Source organism: Trachinotus anak, unplaced genomic scaffold (genome assembly GCF_046630095.1).
Source record: "Trachinotus anak isolate AG129_WGS33_773 ecotype Australia unplaced genomic scaffold, CSIRO_AGI_Tana_v1 ptg000008l, whole genome shotgun sequence".
NCBI classification, from domain to species: Eukaryota; Metazoa; Chordata; class Actinopteri; order Carangiformes; family Carangidae; genus Trachinotus; species Trachinotus anak.
This window is the reverse complement of record NW_027273859.1, coordinates 18,160,201-18,181,538: the sequence shown is the minus strand read 5'-3', so window position 1 is coordinate 18,181,538 and position 21,338 is coordinate 18,160,201. Positions and strand designations below refer to the sequence as shown.

Sequence of the window (21,338 nt, the reverse complement as noted above, 5' to 3'; positions counted from 1 at the left end):
TGTGAAAAAGGTCTATTCACCAACCCAGGGGCTGCCAGCTTTAGAGCATGGTCGCTATAGCAGCAGTGCAAAATGGTGATTGGTGGAAACATTAACAAGCCCCTTAACTGGATGTGGACACAATACAGCCTGGTGAGCATTGAAATTTGACAACACCCCAACTAGCATGCTTCCAGAGTCACCCACTTCCAAAATGTACTCACCCCTGCAGGGTGAGCGGATGAGCGTAATTTGAAGGCCTGGATACAAAGCTCTTACTGAAATGTGCAATGCAGCATCTAATTGATCCTATTTACGCTCTGATGGCAGCAGATCAAACGCACAATGCTGGCAATTGACAGAACACTTGGTTATTATTGTGAGCTTTAGCCTGCACATGTGCATTCATATCTGACAGTTTGACAGTGACAGGTTCAGGATAAAGATGCAGGCCAGTTTGTACACAGTGTGTGACCCCAGTCAGTGCATTTGTGTCTATGCTACATTTGTTTCCATCCCTTTGATGCTAAAGAAAATTACAACTGCTTGACTGCATAAGAACTGAATGTACATGTGCCTCAGGGAGCACATTTCTCTAAAACTATTCACAAACTGTGAGAAACTGAAGATATCTTTACCTAAAAAGATTATTATTGTTAGTTATTATTGCTAAACAATCCCATAGCATTTAATTTATAACAACTTACTTGACATAATTTGGCATTGATTGCACACTTCCTCATCTTCTCAGAAAAGTGAAAGCAAGATGTGAAAGATAGCACATTGTTGCTACAGCTGTGAATCTCATATGTGAGTTAATAAATCAGATCATTGCCCTTCAAAATCCAAAATAAAAATCTGTAATATGTAGCGGCTACATGTTTATAGCTTTTGCAGACACGCCTGTGCAGTTTGTGACGTCAAGTTCGAAATACCAAAGCCTGCAATAAATCCTGCAGATCTGCAACTCTAAATTTGTGCTTTATTGAAAGCAGGTGCATTGGAAACTGGCTACATATATAAAAGAAACACATGGAAAAGTGGCATTTATGGTAAGAAAAATTTTTTACAGGTACCTAATTAAAGTGATAAATAAACACTTTTAATTGTGTTAGTATTGTGTAATAATTGAGACGGTTTTTCTTTTTCCTTTTTGACTGCCAGTCTCTGTTGCTTCTTCACATTCTGTTTATCACTTGTGTAGACACACCTCTGAAATTTGTGATGTCAATGGGAAATACCAAAGGCAGCAATAAATTCCTACATATCCTACTCAGGATATGTAGAAACCTTGATGTTTGTCTGGGTCAGCTGCTTTAAAATTGTGATATGTAATAGGCAAAATTAAAAGAAAAATGTAGCAAATGGCAGAACCTAAACATGGGTCTCTGCGGTGAGAACTAAGCCTAAATGGTATTCGCTCCACCAGGTGAGCCACGAGTGGAGAGGCTTTTATCCAACTCTTTGATTTTAAGGCAAATAAAGGGAGGGGAGGGACTTTATTTATTGGAAAAAACATCCCGCATAACAACAGGGCAGCAGCTGTAGCCAGTAGTGAAAGACACATGTACAGTACAGAACATAAGGTACTGTGTGTGCCACATCTCACTGCTCATTTTTCAGTTTTAAGATGATGAAAACTAGGCTGCATATATTGTGGAATTACTCTCAGAAAATGCACTTTGCAAGACTACAAATTCTACATAAGGTTTAGTGTGATAATACAATTAAGAAAAACCCATTTTGAGTATGATTGCACCAACATGTCATTACAGTGTAGACATGTTTGATTTAAGGTCTTTAACATAATCCTACCAACATTTGTCTAATGCCTAAAAGTAGCTAGCCTCACTTACTGTGGCTCACTATTTACTATATTATGACTTACCTGGCTGAATTTACCTGCAGTTTAATACCTGTGTGCGATATTTAATTGGCAAGAGTATCAGAACAAAAGTGTGATCAAAATGAAATGTTCCTAAGTAAATTAAATGAAACTGAAATGCACTGAAATGCTACAATTATTTATGTGTATGGACCTCCCCCCTTAAAAATATGTGATCCCTGATTGTAGTGATTCACACTAAAGTGAACATGACTAAAATATAGCAACAAAGTTCAGAGCTATTTGCAGTGTTTCACAATCAATATGTGCAACAGAAGAGAGACTAAATCTGCCCTAATTTATAAATCACCTCAACACGATGGTGAGCCAGGCTTCATGGTTAATAGCCTGATGAATATCCAGCTAAAACGCACCATTGTGAACAGTGATATCTATTTAGACTACTTCATGAGGCTGTTTTCTGCGACCAGGTACAGATGGGAGCGTATTGAAATATCAATGGTCCATAACCCAAGGCAATCTCCACTAAAACATCATCTGGTGAGGACGGGTCTTACGACCAGTTGGCACAATCAACTCCACTCTTCCCTTTGATACTTTCGTATCCCATTACATTGACAGAGAAAACATCACTTTTACTATTTTAAAGTGCCAATGATAAAATAAACAGTAATATGGTGTACTGTGTACACTGTTATATACACATACTGTAATTTCTTACTGGAAACCTGCAAAATATGCTATGTACTATCTACTGTCTTCTGTACTATCAGGTGCTTTACCACACAGAATAGACACCAAACCATGAAATTAGACAGACAGATTTTTACACTTTTCTTTGAATTACATCTATTACATATCACAATTTTAAAGCAGCTGACACCTGACTCCTCCCAACTTTCCCACCTCTCTCTCACTGTGACTATAGTAAAGGCAAAAAAAACAAAAAAAAAAAAACAAAACCTCTCCACTCCACAAGTGAGCAATTTTTTGGCCACTTAAACATTCTTCACATTCAACCAACGGCCCTTGAAGCTTCCATCTCCCCATTAGATGTGGGAATCTAATTACAAATATCTGATTTGAAGGGGGAATGAATTAACCTTTGCTGAAATGCCACTGCATAACCATCTGTGAATGGCAAAGAGGAGGACCAGGCCCAAGGCATTTCCACAGCGACACACAGAGTGATGGACAGGTGGCCTACCTCAAAGGAACAAAACATGCACAAGGGCCCAGTTTTCTTTCAATCTCGAGAGAGATTTGCCTTGCTATCTGAATGTATAAAGGTATTGACCCAGCATGGCTTGAATCAATGTCAATAGGCTAAAGCAGCCACTGGCAGGCCATGCTGTTGGACCAGCTGTATGATATGACTGTACATGTTGTTCAGCCTGCGTTCTCAGGACAATTTATCTGCAGATAATTGAAGAAAAGTACTTTGCTAAATGTCAGTACACGTGAAATCGATGCGCGCTTGTTCCGTTGTGTAATCTGGCCCTTTCCCCCTGATGCCCAGTTACAGAGTCATGTCAGACCACTAATGTAATGAAAAAGGCCTGCTGATTCAAATATGATGTGATATTTTGTAGATGGAAAATACATTGTTTTGCTTACCAGCAGGGGTCACAGAAGATGATGGGTTAATACTGTGACAGTACTTTATGGCTGTGATATTTTATTGTGTTCTCTCAAGGTTTCTGTGTCCCTACAGCATAACTCCATTTCATCTTTAGTTTAATCTTCATCATCTTCCGTTGGTAAGAAAAAGGCCCAATGATCGCCCTGATTGCTCTTGAGATACTGGCATGTACATCCACTTAAGCCCTCTACGCAGCCTTCTCTGGCTATCTTTGTTTCTCTCTTTCACTGTCATCCCCTATGTTGCTTTCTCTGTATGTTTCTGCCTTTACACTCTCTGTATTTTTTCCTCTCTCCTCCAGTCTCTCTCTTTTGGTTTGCAGGATGAGTCGTGACAGCTCACCAGTGTTGAGTGGAGCAGGGGCCAACAGCCCCCAAAGCAGGGACAAAGATTATGCAATACTACACACATGCACACATACGCATAGGGACATACAGTGTATATTCTATTTTTAGAATGCTGGCTCCGGTTTCCATTTGTACGCAAGATGTCTGAAGCAATGATTGTTTTAAGAACAAATCTGAGAGACAGATGGAGGGTTGATATTTTTCTTTATGAATAACAGGTGCTTCTAGCTGCTTTCTTGTTTAACCTCTAAAGCCCGTTAAATCATTTTTTTTCTCCCTGTTGCTGCCTAAACTGTCAGTCCTGCCACTCTACACAAACAAACAATTCACATCCCCACAGAAATCTGCATTTCTGTCATCATTTTCCTACAAGCAGACTCCTCAACATTCAGCGCTCCTCCACCCTTTTCAAGAGTAGCTGTTGTGGCTGAAGGTGCAGGCTTACAGAGGCTGTGAGGTGGTTTGACTTTTGGCAGGGGTTGAGAGGCTGCTGACGTGTGTGTTGGGCAGGATGTGTGTAAGAAGCAGTGCTGGATCCTGTTTTTCAAGCCACAGCAACTGGAGCTTAGCCACAGCTATGGCTTTTAATGCAAAACACACACACACACACACACACACACACACACACACACACACACACACACACACACACACACACACACACACACACACACACACACACACACACACACCTTGGTGTGCTAACCCCAACCTCAACTCATAACTTCCTTGCCAGCACCACTCTCACAAATGCTCACACAGTCACTCATACACATGTGTACAAGACTGTTACACAGTCTGACGCGCACTCTGAATAACAATGAATTTGATTCATTGTAGTTTGGCAGTTATTTTTCTCATTATCTTCATAATTGGGTGGATATAAAAGACACTGACATTTACTGTTTTTGATTGCTGCTTGGCTTATAGGCGGCATTACAGACTCCATCTGGAGGCATGTATTTTACATCAGTAAGGGCAATGACATCCTGTCTAACAGGTTTCTTGACACAAACATGACTTGAGAGGCCCCCTACTTGCTTTCACAGTCACACATGCACAAACTATATGTCACATATACACACACACACGTGTGCACGGAAAAAAATAAGATGGCATTTGTAGTGCGGTTTGAAAATTTCATGGTTCAGTGACACGCACGCAGACTCTAGAGACAGACAGGGGTGTGCTTAGGGTGGCAAAAACAAAAAACAAACTGACAAGGCAACGGCAGCACTTGCGTTGTTATGACGAAGGAGGGCTATAATAGAAACAAGAGACATTACTCAAGAAAAGAAAAGAAAAGTAGAGCGGAAGAAGGATTTAAGGGGAGGAAATGAGAGGAATTACTTCTGTCAACACTTTGCCCATATTACGTTATAGAGGCTTTCTGTGTGGATATGTGGACTCCTGTGTGTATGCTAATCTTACATGTGCAGACATGTTCTTCTCTGAATGAAGTGGAGCAGCATGTGGTAAGAGGATCAATAGGTTTAGCTGATACTGAAGGAGCAGGCACACCTCTTGCTCAGGGTCAGGACATCCCACTGACTGCAGCAAGGAGGGAGGAGGGAGGGAAGGGGAGAGAGAGCGAGAGCGAGACAGACAGGAGTGGAGATACTGAAGAGACGCTTTGCTGTTTTTCTTTTTTCTCTCCCCATTTCCTCACTTCCCTCCCTGGAAGGTTGTGAAAGGGCAGAACAGAGAGGGAGACGCAGAGAAAGAGAGACAAAGAGGGCAAAGCAAATGTGAGTGTGTGAGTGACTCTATGTGTAACATGCTCTGTCATGCTGGTTTGACTACTGCTGCCTCTCCAACCGGCGTCGTTGGCTGTCAGGAAGAGGAATGTTTTCCGGAGGAATGAGTCCCTGAACCGGTTCACCATGTGGATGTGGGACAGTAATTTCCAAACCTTTGCCGGAAGAATCCCACGGAAAAAAGAGCAGTGGCCGGAGAGCTTAGCTGGTCATGCTGGGTGGCCGCCTGTGTGCTCACACTACTGAGACTCTTACTTTAAGACGAGTTCACATTGCATCCAGTTCCTTTCTGTTCATATATTTTTTTTATCATCACATTTATTGGGATTTTTATTTCTCTTCTGGAACTCAATGGATTTTATGGTGCTATATAACTTGATTTTTAACATTTCCTTGTTGGATGTAAGCCATCACTTTTTGCAGTGATGCCCTAGGAAGAAACCAGTCAGGTTGGAAGTTCAGAAGGGTTTTTTTAATGGAAGACTGGCCTGAATGGGTGCATCACAGCAGTGGACTGCAGTATGGGACACTATATATTGTACTGGGGCCAGCGGACACTGTGGGTCAGTGTCTCTAGATATTTAGCTAGATAGATAGAGGGGCTCAAAGGGTGAAAGGTTAACAGGTAGGGGGATTAGTCCTGACACAGCCTCGGCATGAAGCCTGGACATTGTCCAGGTGTTCCCAGTGATAGGTCCATGATGCACCTCAGCCATTTTCCTTTTAGAAGGCACTCCTGGATTTGGTGAGTATTGCTGGTGGTGATGGATTAACAATATTTGTGAAATTGTTAACATTTTGTGTTTTTCTGTCTTTTCATTGGTTTATTGCTGTTGCTTTCCTGTGTTCATAAAGGAGTATGAGTTGCATGACTTAATTCAAAATACATAAAGTGTGTATTGGCTTGCAGTTTCATTTGCGGGTGTGTGTGTTGTTTTTGTGGTATGGTAAGAGCTCCCTTAAGGTTAGCCCAGCCAAGCTCAGTGTAGTTTTTTCCCAGCTCAGCTCAGATGTATTCAGGGAAATTTATTGTTAAATGGGCCAGACATTTCCTGTCATTTTCTCCCTCACTAAATGCTTGAGTTGATCCATAAACGGGAGGGTAGTCAGAAATGGCAAGCACACAGAGGTATTTGAACACTGAATCTGCTTTTCAAGAGCAAAGCTAGCTGGAAAAATAGCTTGATAAAAGTGCTGTGTTGTTGGGTTTCTCTGCTGTCTTGTTTTGATTAGTCATACTTAGGCTGGGTATCTAAGGGGAATAGTTGTCTCCCAGCTATGTTATAAACTGGGAGGGACACAGAGGAGTCAGTGATGTCATCAGAGTGGGCTGTGGGGATATGAACAATGCTCATGTTTCCACAAAGTTTTTCCAGTTGTTTGAGTTTTTCATGCTAATCAGGCGAAAGATGTGAACCTTACTCAGAACGTCACAGCCTTGTTGCTATTTAGCAAACCTGTCTGTCAACTATTTGCTCTGTGGTGTGACAGTGCACATGCACACACATGCTTCACTTGCTACACACCGCAGCCATAACACAACATTGTATTTTTTTTGTCAGTCACAAACAGCCTCTGGGTGTTATAAGTGCTATGTTTTAATCATATTTAAAGCAAATCACAGGCATGCACACCACATTTCACCCTTTCTCAGTTATCACTGAGTATGTAAGTATGCATGTAAAGGCAGGAGCATGCAAAAAGATGAGCTCTAGATCAGATGGAAATGCATTCTACAGGACGTGGCACAAATTCTACTTATCAATAGCAGCCATTGGTTCAACTGATTTGTCTGCTCAGAGGATGAGATGTGGCTGATAATAAAGAGGGCCATTTACTGGCCTTTTCAGCAGGGACAGTGAAAGAGAGTTGTAGAGAAGTAAACAGAAGGAAACAGGAGAAAAAAACAAGGAAGAACTTTATGCGGACGTCAAGGCACACGTGGAAACAAACATAAGCATGTCCACCCGGCTAGTCAGAATTACTCATGTATACACATGTACACATCAGGGCTGGGTGACCATAGTGGAAAGTTTAGATGAATGAGCTTGTCACTGTTTTAATCTGTAGTCATCATCCTAAACACCTCAAAATTACACAAAATGTTGTTGTTATAACTGAAATTCATAAGCCCTGATTAATAAAAGGTAAATAAGAGTAAATGCTTTCACAAATGTGATAAGACAGTCAACAGAAAGACAAAGAAATCATGTTACTTTTAACAGGCACTGGCTACAATACAGTCTTCCCTTGTTGCTGTAATTCCTTTATTAATTTGAGAAAAATCTGACTAAGATGAAATTCACAGTCTGCTGGAATGTATTGTGTTGCTGAATTGGATGGATGTCGCAAATCTACTGACAGTGTTGGAACAACAATTCAGGGCTGTCATGGTTGTCAGGAATTGAGCATTAGTCTCTGAAAATGGGAGATGAGCCTGTTAGACTCCGTTTAAACCCCAGGCAGGGATTTTTTTCCTCTCTTTCTCTACACAGTAGAGCTGTGCACCACCTCAGTGCATGTGAGTGCGAACCAGTCCAGATGAGCTTTCATGATGATCTGTATTATGCATTGTATGTTGATAATGGACCAGTCCCTCAGACCTGTGGTGCTTAAGCCTGCGAGAGAAGGGCATATAAAGATTGCACAAAGATATGGATGTGGATATTGAGTCAAACTTTTTTTTTTTCAAACAAATAAAAATTTTGTTTATTTGTAAGGGACAATCATCAAATAGAAAAACATTAAAAACATTGACAGTTGCAGACGCAGTGTCCGATGCACTGTACATGTATATAAAGCCAAGTAAAGTCCCTTGATGGGTCAAGCAAGAGCAGCAACCATCCATGACAACACACAAACACACACACAAAACAAAGCAATACAGACCACTAAAAACAAATTAAGCAAACGGCTCACAGAACATATGCGTTTACATATACACTCACCCAGACACGAACACACACATGTATATGTTCCAAATTCCACATGCATCTCTCTCCAGAGTGTATTGAGGCCATAGGAGAACATTATTGGCAAATGCTCAGTCTCTCAGCAGACCACACTGCATTATTGTAGGGTCAGCATATTTATTGATCTACTCTGCATACATAACTGTTAATGCATAGAGATTCTCTGGAGCAATGTGATAACGCTGACACACTGTTTTTATCCCATATTTTTAAACATGCAGGGTGTTGCCCTCAGCACCACAATGAATAAACCGAGATGTATGATTGTCTAAACTTCATTAAACACTAACCAGAAAGGAAATGAAAAGTGTGTTTAGTAATCCAATTAAGTGAATCCAGCGCACCAGAGACCAGGGGGAGAGAATAGATAGGGCTATATTTAGAAAACAAGGACTGGTAATGCATTGCTGCATCACTTCTCTCCCTCTCTTTCTGAAACGTTGGACACCGTGTCTAGTCAGTGGATACTATGATATAGATATAGATATAGTATATATAATATATTATGGTTTAAATATGTAATTTTGGTGTGTTTTTTCCTCAGCTTTTTTAGGCAAGGTGTTAAGGGATATCAGGGTTTATTCTCTCAGCCCCTCCCCCCCTTCTCTTCCTCTCTTCCTCTCTCTCAGTGGCCCCAAGGGTGGCTTCCTCAGACATATTTTGTCAGTAAGATAACAAGACACAAGGCATTGTTATCTCATTTCTTTGAGGCATTCTCCCACTGCACATTGTCATTGATTCTAGCTGTGCTGGGTCAATCTCAGCCAAACTTTAGATTACTTTCTATTACTTTGTTGGGACTGTGGCAGAGATTGTAAAATGGGCTTTTTGAAGACAGCAGAGACCTGCTGTCAGCTTTCAGAAGACACAGTCATCACTCACTGTTGTCCCACAGGATGACCACCACTGAGCGTATGTGTGCGTGTGTGTGTGGAATACAGAGCTACATGCGTTCCTACAGCATCAATCTTCGCCAGCCTCCTGTACAGTGTGATGCTGATGTACTCACCCTTATTAAGGGTGCTCCCCAATCACTCTCCTTGAAATGGCCACACAGTGTAACGCTCCCTTCTTCTTAACACGTTTTCTCCCACTCAGAAACCTGGCTGCTTTGTGAGTGTGTGCAATAAATGAAAGAGGACTTGTGAGTAAAGAGAAAAGGTATTATGAGTTCACACCATGCTCTGGTTCACCTCCTCCAGAGACAGCATCACCTCATTCAATTTCATTGTAATTTTATACCTGATTGATAACCACTCTGGGCTTGTAAACAAAATATTTTACACTTTTCAGAAGGCACAGTGCCAACCTCAGCATCCTAAAAAGAAAATTACCCACAACATTTCTATTTTTGATTTATGCTGAGCTCATAAAAGCCATAATATAGCAGCTTTCAGGTTCTTCACTGAGCTGTCTTTAAAAGTTACAGTACAGTTTTGACTAAAATTCAACTAGTTGTGTTAGGACATTTGAAGTTGTGTTGTTTTTCTCTGCAAGGACAAAATCGACTTGTTTCCATTGGTTTCTTTGATTGGTTTCAGTGTTTTAATTTAGCATTATAGGCTACAAATTACATGTAGAGGTTTTGAGTTTAAGTTGATAGTACATCAGCAACATCAGCCAAACTCAGCTATGTTTTTCACACACTTATAACCCAAATCTTGATTAGTGTAGCTTAAAAGTTGAATTATATTTATAACATTTTTTTTTATTAATTAACCTTGCCAAATGGTTGTATCCTTAGAAAATTCTGCTTTAACTTGCTGCTTTCAGTCATAAAATCAGTCAAACAGCTGTGTGTGGTGTGACAGCCCAGTCTAACCACAAGATCTATGACTAATGAAACAATATTGTGCAGTAGAGACGCAGATCCTGTGACACGCACCTTCTCGGAAATGGATGTCCTATTACTGTGTAGCGTGTGTTTTTACCAGTTTCAGTTTCAGTTATTATTCAAGTCTGGTCAGCAGTTTGTGAGCAGTGCTGTGATTTGCAAGCATTAACTGGGATCTGTTGTTACTCCAGCTTTCCCACGAGGCAGCACAGGGTTAAATTGATTATAAAGTTTCATGAAGCATGACAGACATGTTCCTACTGTTATGTTTGAGAGTCTCTCTCAGTCTTAATCTGCATTGATGGACTGCTGTTGTTCACAAAGACACCACTGTTTCACCCTCTCTCTGTAATAGGAATTTCAATTAGCCCCGCTTTTGAATTGCTAAATGATCAGTTCACTTTTTCACACCTATATTGCAGGATGTCTTGCTGTTCGTGTGTATGTCTGTCTGAGTGAGTGAGCTCCCACATTGAGTCAGTCAGTACTGGCAGTTTTAAGGCTCCTGGTATCCAAGCTGGGCTGTTCTGTTTCCCAGCCTTCCACTTGCTTCATCATCCAATCTCTCCTTCACACATTAGTGCTCTCAGATTTCTTACTGTGTTATTCTGCCACTTATTTACACTTGATCATTTTTTTCACTCTTACTTACTCCAATGTGTTACACAGAAACACCTCATGTGTTTTTGAATAGATGAGATGCAGTGCAGAATGAGCAATATCTAGTGACATTGTCATTACTCATTACAGCATCTCAAAGCCAAAAAAACAATTTCAGACTTTGGCAGACAACAATAGGCCAACACAGTTTAAATCTATTAGCACCATTAAAATCATTTACCATATTAGTGTGATTTTCTCACCCAGACAAATAAGTGAATCAGCCTTGGTGTGTATTTGTTTATATAGCAGCATTTCTTTAATGATATAATAACTAATAGAATAATGATAATATATCTCACTTGTACCTTTGCAGTGATTTTAAAATCACTGACTTTATTCAGGGATGGCATGCTTTCAGCTGTTAACTGTAACAGGAGCAATTTAAACAACAGCTCAGGACTGAAAACATTGACTGTTTTCCCTTTAGCCTTTATTAATTATTAGGGCTAATTAATACAGAGCAATGGGGCAGAGAAAACAATGCACTTGTCGCAGTAATGCCACTGGCTTCAACAGGTGTGGCTATATAACACCACAGTTACATAATTTGCTCACTGGAGTACATATGAAATGCATACACAAGCCACCATTCCTCACAAAGGCCTTCAGGCAGCTCTGACATCACATTCATTTTGAATATCCATTTCATTTCAATTTCATTCATTTCAGCCTGGGCTGTCTCTTGCTGCTGTCCACACAGCAGCTGCAAGATAGGGACATTCAATCTTGTGTTCATCTCCAGGACAGAGGCAGGAAGATGGACAGATCAATAAGAATACAGCGTGGCAGCCAGACATATTGAAGGCGGAGGATAGCTGCAGGTGCTTTTGTGAGCTCAGCATAAATCAAAAACAGAAATGTTACAAGCTAAAGCTGGGGCCATGGGAGCTGGGACTGCCTGTGCAATGGCAGATGGTACGCCAATGTTTGTGTTAGGAAAAATGAAAAGAAGGTAAATCATAACTTGATTTTTGAGTCAAGTTGAGTTTGTGTAGTCAGCTGTCTTGTTGGGTGCTTTCAATGACTGTGTTAGATGGGACTGTTGTGATTTTTGTCTTCTTTGAGTGTGTCCATAATTAAATAACAGCTTATGACCAGTAGTACTAAAGGTTTACATAATTAAATGAGCCAAATAGGTTCCATCGTGTTAAATGTTAATATTTGATTAATTTTCTCTGTTTTTATAAATCAACTTTTGGTTTTGGGCTGCTGGCTGGACAAAACATCCAAACTGAAGATGTTACTTTGGGCTCATGGAAACTATGATTGACATTTTTAAATATGTTATGACATTTTGCATCCAATTGATTGAAAAAATGGTAATAGACAGATGAATCCATAATCAATGTAATTGTTATCTGCATCCCTGATGACCACCGCAATACTCTGTCAAGGTCCTTTGAACTATATTGTTTATACAATTGTTGATACAGACTGGGTTCACATTTTGTCTTTAATTTTCCTGGCATTCAAATGTCACTGCTGAATCAGTGGCAAAATACAAAGACATTAGGAAATATCATTACTCAGTCTTTGGTGAGACGGAGTGCCGTTATGCAGCCGTGTACGTCAGTATTTGACCCAAACAAAACCTGCGGTTAGCCAACAGATGTTATCATGACCAGGCCCTTTCCTGCAGGAACAAAGCAGTTCTCTGAGAGCAGCTTGTTATATATTCCCACCACAGCTAAAAAACAAACAGTTATAATGAAACAAAAAGATGTGGAGAATGGTGTTCAAGGAAAACAGTGTGGAGGCCTAGCCTTGGGGTTTTCTTAAAGATACTATAAGACTGAAGGGTTCATGCGTCACTGCTCTGTCTGGGTGTGTTTGTTTGGAAGTGGGGGGTCATCTGGCTTTGATTTTCTTTGCTGCTGCTTTCATGAGAGGGCACAACTTAACGGATAACCCCTTTTAGATTTCAATCTCCAAATATATGTAAGAAAAGGATAACCATTCTCAGTAGATCTCCAACTTGGTCAGCTGTTTTTAGTTCAACCACTTCCCATGTGGTCTGACTTAGAAACATACAACACGGAACATCACAGATGTTATGGGAATTACTTCTTATTAGCAAGAAAGCATAATGATGATGACGATCATCTCAGGAGGGAATTGCTCGTGACGATGATGGTGATTAGGATTGCCATGATGACGACAGTGATTATGAGGAGGCATACAAACAGATTAGAAAGGCTTAGGCTGGGAGAGGGAGTCCCCTCACTTTCTCTCTCTCTCTCTCTCTCTCTCTCTCTCTCTCTCTCTCTCTCTCTTTCTCTCTCACATACCTCACACATACCTGGCTGGATTTATGAATATTACAGACTTATACAGTATTATAATTCCAGCTAAAGCTTGCCAGGAATCATGTGAAGCTAAAAGAAGGTCAATGACTTGTCAGGTTGTTTATTTATAGTTTTATTTTGATGAAGACAATTGAAGTTGAAGAGTTCATATTCAGACAAAATCTTGTTAGTGTAACTTGAACAGATGAGTTTTCTTTTATAATTGTTTCTGCTTCTCTCTTTTGTTCAATTTTACTGGTGCCTTCTGTCAGACTTCATTTTCAAACTCAACATATCCAAGCTCCTTTTGGGACCAATGTTTAGTCTACATATTTCACCTTGTTCTGTATTTGTGTATGTACTGGCATGTTTTGAATGCAACTGTCCAGTGCTTCCTTAGAGGAAATACACTCCCACTTGCACAACCCGAATTGTTATGCTTCTCATCCATCCGGTAAGACAGACTCTCACATAGCAGGATATACAGTAAAATAACACTCCTTCAGCAAGACAGGAATTAACACAAACAATGACAGTGTATTTGACAGCACTGAATATCTACACTTACTAGCCGCTTAAATTGGTACATATAGCCAGTATGTTCCCCCTTTTCCTTTTTCCAGCAGCACATTCATGCCACCAGAATCCTGTTTCATGTCCTCCCAAAAGTGCTTTTATTGTGCTGAGGACCTGGTGGATTGATTAGCAGGTCACTGAAGTAAGCTAAAGTTAACCTTATTTACCAGCAATACCTATGCATTTACATCAGCCCCACAATCTGTCTGTAATTTGACATCTAAGAGGAGAGATTCATATCACTGATACTAAACTGAGAGCCAGGCATCCACGTCCACTGACCAGATGATTCACTCTTCAGTTGTTCCATTTTGATCATGTCCTTAATGGTGCTACTTTATCATCTTTTTCTTCACTTAGCTAAAAAAAGCTGCTCTGAAACGCTCCTTTGCACATCATTGTTTTATCAGCATAATGTATTTGCATATTTGTGGCTCATCTATTGCCTCAATGTGCCATTTATTCTAGGTGGCAATATCTACACATTGTAGTGCAGCAGAATCCCAGGAGAGTAAATATTTTTGGGATGATGGGACAAAAATGTGGAAAAATCCCCCGACTTTTTGCATCTTAGCTGAACAGAGATTGGCTGTCAATATTTCTTTGAATTGCTCGTAATATTGACAACAAACTGTTGTACATTACATCTAGACTGCACGGAATAAAAATGTAAGACATGCTTCTGTTTCATAATTTGAAGCAGTAACACGAGGCAGAGAAGCTTTTAAAGACAAAGCTGGGTTGTGTTTTTTTTAGTTGACACTTGAATTGTAGACTGTAGTTGGTTTCAGCCTGCAAATGTTTACACACAGGTTTAACAGGCTCCGATTAACCCTACCCGCAGTCTTCTGTCAGGTTGAGGTTGTTTTGCGTGAATGGGGAGATGTACTTAATAAACTGCATATGAGGACATAGTATAATTAAGATAGCGATAGTGTCCCCTGTGTGTGTTTTGAGGAACAGCTTAACCTGGATTACCTTGACTGCAGCGAGGGCACCCTTGGTGCTCACAGGCAGGGTATCCCACACACACACACACACACACACACACACACACACACACACACATACACACACACACACACACACACACACTCTTCCTCAGCTCTCACACACTCTCAACAGTGTGGTGATGTCATCAGAGTTTTAATGAGGGATTACTCTGACATCACTGGGACTGCTGCCAAGTTAAACCTATTAGCTTCACCATGTGCTTGGGGTGCACAACAGCTAGAAATGTGTGTGTCCATGTGTGATATGTAAGAGCCTATAGTGAAAGTTGTGCAGTCGATGGGCGTCCTTATCCTGTTATTATCCATCCTTTCATTTCTCTATTAGAGGGTCCATCAAAAAACTGTCTCAATTTCCCTGCCAAGACAACATATGACGTCCACAACTGAGAGTGTAATGTGTGGTGTTGACTTAACAGCAGATCTTCGGGGGCTTTGCAGGACAGATCTGCAGGCATGATAATGAGAGGGAGCTAAAGACTTGCATACTTGTCTAAAGACACATTTGCAGGCTCATGACGGCGATACCAAAACACAATCAAAGTGAGAGTTTTGCTGTGCTGTAACTTGGCACAAGTTTTATTTACAAAATCACATTTGAGAGTAATGGCTAACACTGTGATCACGTTTGGCTTGGACAAGCACAGGCCACTTAACTTTTTTTTTTTTTTTTTCAGATTACAAACACACAAAAGCAACAGTTTACAATCCAGGTTTATGAACAGCATCAGCCTGGATTGTAAACAGTTGCTTTTGTTGGTGTTTGAGCCACTGGTCTGGTGACTTCATATGTGTACTGCGGTTGACTGTTTGTGATATGTGGGATATCAAGACTGGAAGCAGCACCTAAACAGTATTGTTTTTCATTGTGAGTGTGTTATGTTTAAACCAGGTTAAGAATTTTTAGTTTTTGAAGATATACTTTGGTGTATCCTGTGACCCCTGTGAACAGGGGTATTTTTATCTTACTTTTTATATTTGCTTGTGTAGATTTTGTTAAATGACATTGGAAATACTGTTAATAATTAATTAAATTGATTAATCAATCACTTTAAAATTAATCAATGACTATTTTTACAATTAATTGAGTCTTTTATGAAGCAAAAATGTCAAATATTTGTTAGTTACTTTTTCACAAATGTAAAGATGTGCTGCTTCTCTTTGTAAATTATTTAAAATTCTTAACAGTCAGACATAAGCAATTTGAAGATGTAACTTTATTTTTGGGAAAATGTAAACTACTACTAAAGACTAGTGACTTTTACCACAAGTTGCCTGTTTCAGACATATTTTTGAATCATGACACACAAACCTTTAAGTCTGCATGAAATCCATGTTTGCGCTCATAAAAATAGGATGTTGAGTGCAAGCTTTTCTGAGATACTTCCTTATCATGACCTCTCACAGATGTCACAGCAGTTTCAAAGGTATCATAATTTTCTGACACTTTATGGACTAAACAATGGATTAATCAGAAAAAAAGAAATTAGTAGATTTATCAGTAATGCAAATAATCCTTGGTTGCAGTTCTTTATAATACTGGTAGGCTGTTTTGCCAGGCCCCTGTCCCTGACACAGTTGTCCTGACACAAGCATTTCTTTGCCTGTGAGACAGATTTCTTCATGCTGGTCACAGTACATGGTTCTCACATTCATACTGTCCAGCATCACTTCAGCCTTAACACATCACGACACGCTCATGTTGTCAGCAGCAAGATGATGCACACACACTTGCAGTACACACAACACAAGTACAGCTGTTGGTCTTATCTTCAGCAGTTACGCTTCTTCGAAATTCTTTTCCTTTTTTTTTTTTGTGCTAGGTGAGTTTTCTATTCTCCTTTGTGCTCTGCTGATTCGCTGAAGCAAACAATAGTTCAGCCAGCTTAAATCCACTTTCCTGTCTGTGAGTCAGCTGGATGTATAAATAGAGCACAGGTAAGTCATGCATGGCTGCTGTGATATATGAAGTGGCTGCTATGAATAGCTAATTTCTTGGCATGATAGTGTGTCACCTCACTCCATCTCTCCAGCATTGACCCTCTTAGAAGCTCACTGTCATTTTCATTTTCTCATTACACAATCTGCCGTCGTGTCCTCAGCAACTGAATGCTGATTGGTCGTCAGGACCTACCTGTCGTTTTTGAATTCTGCCAGGTCACCATGGCAACCACTTTATAAACATGAATCCAGCAGGCGACTGTTAAGGCAGGCAGGAGGTGAGGCAAAGAAATTGGTCCTTGACACATATAACAACAGCTGTCTTCAAACAGCATGACAGGCTGAGAGCCGTTTCATTTACAGAAATATGTAAATCTTAATTACCAGTCTATTGTTGTCTCTTAATCACATTACCTTTGCTGATTTACATACTTGAACAAATATTAAATCATTGTAATCATCTTCAGTTTTCTTGCAACAGCAGTGGAGGTGCAGTTGCCATGGCACTTAGCTCCAACAGTAGCTTTAAGCCCCAGTTATACTTTATTTTATAGTTTATTTTTATCATGCTGCATCACACAGCTGCTTGTTAATTTCTTACAGAAATTAGCTCATTCAGTGGCTTTCTTGATGGACAAATCAGTTGTTAAACAAGACAGATAGCCGGAAAGCAAATCCCTCCCCTCCTCGTCACTTTCTGTGTTTGTCTCTGGACAAAGCTTGGCAGCAGAAGCCCAACTGAATTAGCTGCCATTGTCCCTCCTGCATCTTTTAATTCCTCACAGCCCATCTTAATCTTTGTCTTCATAGGGGAACTGTAATCACTCAAAGCTGTTGTTGCATGCATCATCTACTTTAGGAAGATTATCTTAATCAGTTATCAGTGTCTCCTACCTAACCTAACTGCTGCCCTTATGTCATTACATTAAAGATACCTTGTGTGTAGACATGCAGCAGAGAACAGTACCTTTGGCGTAAACCCACGTACCAGTGAGGCAAAGCTCTTACTCTAATATGCCGTAGAGGCAGAGCTCAAATGACAACACAGGAGCTACTGACTAATAAGAGTAGGTACTGGATCTCAGTACTTATTGGTACTGACAAAAATGTGTCTGTTGAGCCAAGTATTGAAAACTGGCAAGTACTGAAAGCTAGCATCAAATCATTTACTTATTCTATACTCAAATAATTTCTAGTTAATTTTATTTTATTTTTTTTTTTTGCCATAGTTCTTGTACAGCTGATTAGAATAATTTTTATGTAAAGCAACATTATCCTAAAACGGAGACAACAATGTATCATGACTAAATGAATGCAAGTGTTAAAAGGACCAATGAATTTTATAATGATGACATTAACAAAGAAACTGTATTTAATCTGCATCGATCATCCCAGGTATTCCATCAACACTAATATCGGAAAATTTGAAAAAAAACCCAAACAATACTAATAGCCCATGTATTACAGTTTTACTCTTCTATCTCCCTTGCCTTAGTCTTTCACAGATCATCTTTTTGTGACTGAACTTGCTGTTCATCTGGTCTCTGTGTCTCTTTACTGCAAATTACCCAACCTAACCCTCCCCTGCCTGTGTCCCCGTCCCAGTTTGTCAGGCTTCTTTGTCCCTAAGCCCCTAACAAGGTTGCTGACCCTGCCAGCCATGAGAGGAGAACACCTCTCAAAGTCCTCACTGTCTTTCTGGCTCACTGCCAGTCAATTAGCTATTTACGCACTTCTCTACTTAACCTATGGAGTCTGCATCCCTGCCTGCTCATTTCTATATTTGTGTCTTTTCTGTCTGGTAAAATACATTTAAGGTGTGTGAAAGATATGTCACTTTTCATGCAACCAGTTCATTTTTATGCAACGATAAATACATTGTGTTCTAACAATTCTGTTCTAATTTTGATTTTTCATTTTATGGCTTTTTTTCTTTCCTAGCTTGAACCATGATTAAATTAATTCCCCTTTAAAGTATGATTTATAATATATCACTGAAAAAGGAACATATACTTGAACTGTATTACCAACACTAGTATTTGAAAAGATGAAGCAACTTGTATGTACAGGTTTCGGTGGTTCTGGTTTCATGGCGTTGTGCCTCAGGGACACTGAGTGATGACAGTTGCATCGTCACCTGGCGCTCTGTCACAGCTCGTTGCTGGCACTGACAGTGTGTGGCAGACTCTGCAACCAGGCAAACATGTTTCTATTACAGGTTGTAAGGTTGTGTACAGGTCTGTGTTGCCCTGTTGTATTGATCTGTGTGCATTTGATCTGCCTCTCCATGTTGGGGTGTTTGTGCCTTTAATCAGCACTTGTGTGTCTCTGTGTGTATGGGTGCGTCTGTGTGTGGGTGTGCTGATGTGGAGCTGCTCAGATGTTCAGTACGAGTGCAGAGGCCTGTTGTGTCTGTCGTTGCATCTGTGACTTTGACAGCCTCCCTGTCCACCCAGGAGCTGCTGTCACATGCTGGCTGCTTCTGTCAGAGCTGAGCAGAAGCCGAAACTCCGCAGAGACTCTCGACTGCATGTTTGTGCCGCTGGTAGCTGTGTTCAGGTACCTGCAGTTTCCCTGTAGAAGACACTGCCCCCTGCTGGCAGCTAAGAAAGGAGCTTTACCAGTTGGGGTCATTTAGATTTTAACTTGATAGTGGTGAAGTGAAAACAACACAACATGATAACAAATGACAGTTATCTCATTTCATCATTACAGACCATAAATCTTCATGCTCAGTTGGTCCTGTTGCACTTTCAGCTCTTCATATTGTGACACCCTTTCTACCCACACAGCTGTGTGCTTCAATTTCAAAAATGATTTTAGTACACATTTCTGCTCCACTAACTCTTGAAAATGTGTTGGCTCATGTTGCAGTTACTGGTCTTAATCTGACATGTATTTCTTATGACTCATTGTACTGTTGGTTCAAGATTGTTTATTGTGGTGCTCTGCTCCCCCTAGTGGATGAAATTAGCTTTTACCAAGGTTGAGTAGTGTGGCCAGTTAACTTGAATTACATTAAATATAATTACACCCTTTTTTGCAATAATAATATAATTTATAATAATGGCTTCAGTTAGTTGGTTTCAGTATTTAAATATTTTAACCTAAAATAATATGTAAATGTGCAGTTTATGTCATAGTCATGCTTGATTTTCTGTATCCCACTGTATAGTTAGGTGCTCATCAACAGCTTGTTTGATATGCAAATTATACTACATTGTATTTTAGCTACATGAAGCAAACTAACTAATTTTTCAACTTTTTATGTTTTTACTGACAATACTATTGCCTGTTGCCTAAATGACTGAATATGTTTGGGAAATGAGTGTGTTTTAAACTCACGCATCAGAGTGAGAACTCATTAAGATTTTGAAAAATGCTTGGAGAATAAAAACAAAAACACATTCAAAGGTTTATGGTACTGGGTTATTTGTTAGCCTGTTTTTTTAACATCATTATTTTGTGTTTGTTAACAATGAAATAAATGCCATACACACACACACACACACACACCTCAGCTAAGACCACTGACAAAATTTCAACATTTGCTCTTACCTGATTTGAAATTGCTCGTAGGAATAGGACTTTCAACATTAATTCAGTACAAAATAAATGTGCTGGCCAGTAAAATAGATTCTAGCACAGCTTTACCTACTAGCCGTGTACGGAAGATAAGCACTTAAACATTATTTGCAGTGGGTCCAACTTTATTGTTGTCATGTGTTACTTTACCCAAGTCATCATACTACTCCAATTCATCATAAAGCTTTAACTGAAGTAGATTGGCACTACACAGACATGATTATGTAACTTTGCAACAAGTCTACAGTATCTCCTCTCTTGTGGCTGTCAATACTGACTCATGTTATCTGAGAGAAAAGATAAATGAGTTTGCTTTACCTCTGCACTTTGCTCCTCCCTCTCCTGCATCTCTCTCTCATGCTCCATCTCTCTCCATCTTTGTAATCATTCAAGTCACACCCATGCTGAGCCCTCTCCTCCTCCACCTCTTCTCACATACCTCCCTCCTTTCTACTGTGATAGCTTTGTCAGGCTTGTCACTTTATTTATCCCCTCTTTCTATTTCTTCATCTGACCTGAAACAAGTGCATGTGTGCTAGTGTTTAAGAGCTGCACCAAGATGAGTTTACCAGTGAACTCAGATTATCTATCTCTTGAGAGGATAGCCCGCTACCGCCACGCCTGCTCCAATGGCTCGCCCTATGCCACGAACAAGCCCATCGACATCAAACCTCGTGGCAAGAGAGGGTATGACTGATCTCTGAAACTGAAACTGTTTGTGGGAGGATATGTCTGGGGATGGACCTTAACCTAAATCTTCTGTTATGCTATCTTATGTTCTACTGTGGATTTGTTTTCATATGGAACCATTTGATATTATCTGCATTCTTTAAATAGTTAGATTTTCAGTCTTGTTAACACCAGTTTGTGCTTGGGCTGCTCTGCCTTTATAGTTAACATC

General features: G+C 40.0%; 1 protein-coding gene across 7 annotated transcripts in view; it reads left to right on the top strand.

Annotated features, from left to right (window-relative positions):
- pde4d (phosphodiesterase 4D, cAMP-specific) overlaps positions 1 to 21,338 on the top strand; it is a 184,673-nt gene that overhangs the window by 123,737 nt on the left and 39,598 nt on the right. Inside the window, exon 1 of one of the 7 annotated variants that reach the window (XM_071483199.1) lies at positions 4,923 to 6,316. The exons of 5 other annotated variants lie outside the window; for them this stretch is intronic. In XM_071483199.1, coding sequence (XP_071339300.1) covers positions 6,228 to 6,316 — 89 coding nt within the window. In that variant the 5' untranslated portion in view covers positions 4,923 to 6,227. Of the gene's footprint in view, positions 1 to 4,922; positions 6,317 to 20,282; positions 21,125 to 21,338 lie in introns of those variants that run through there. One more of the 7 variants, XM_071483201.1, reaches the window with a different exon arrangement.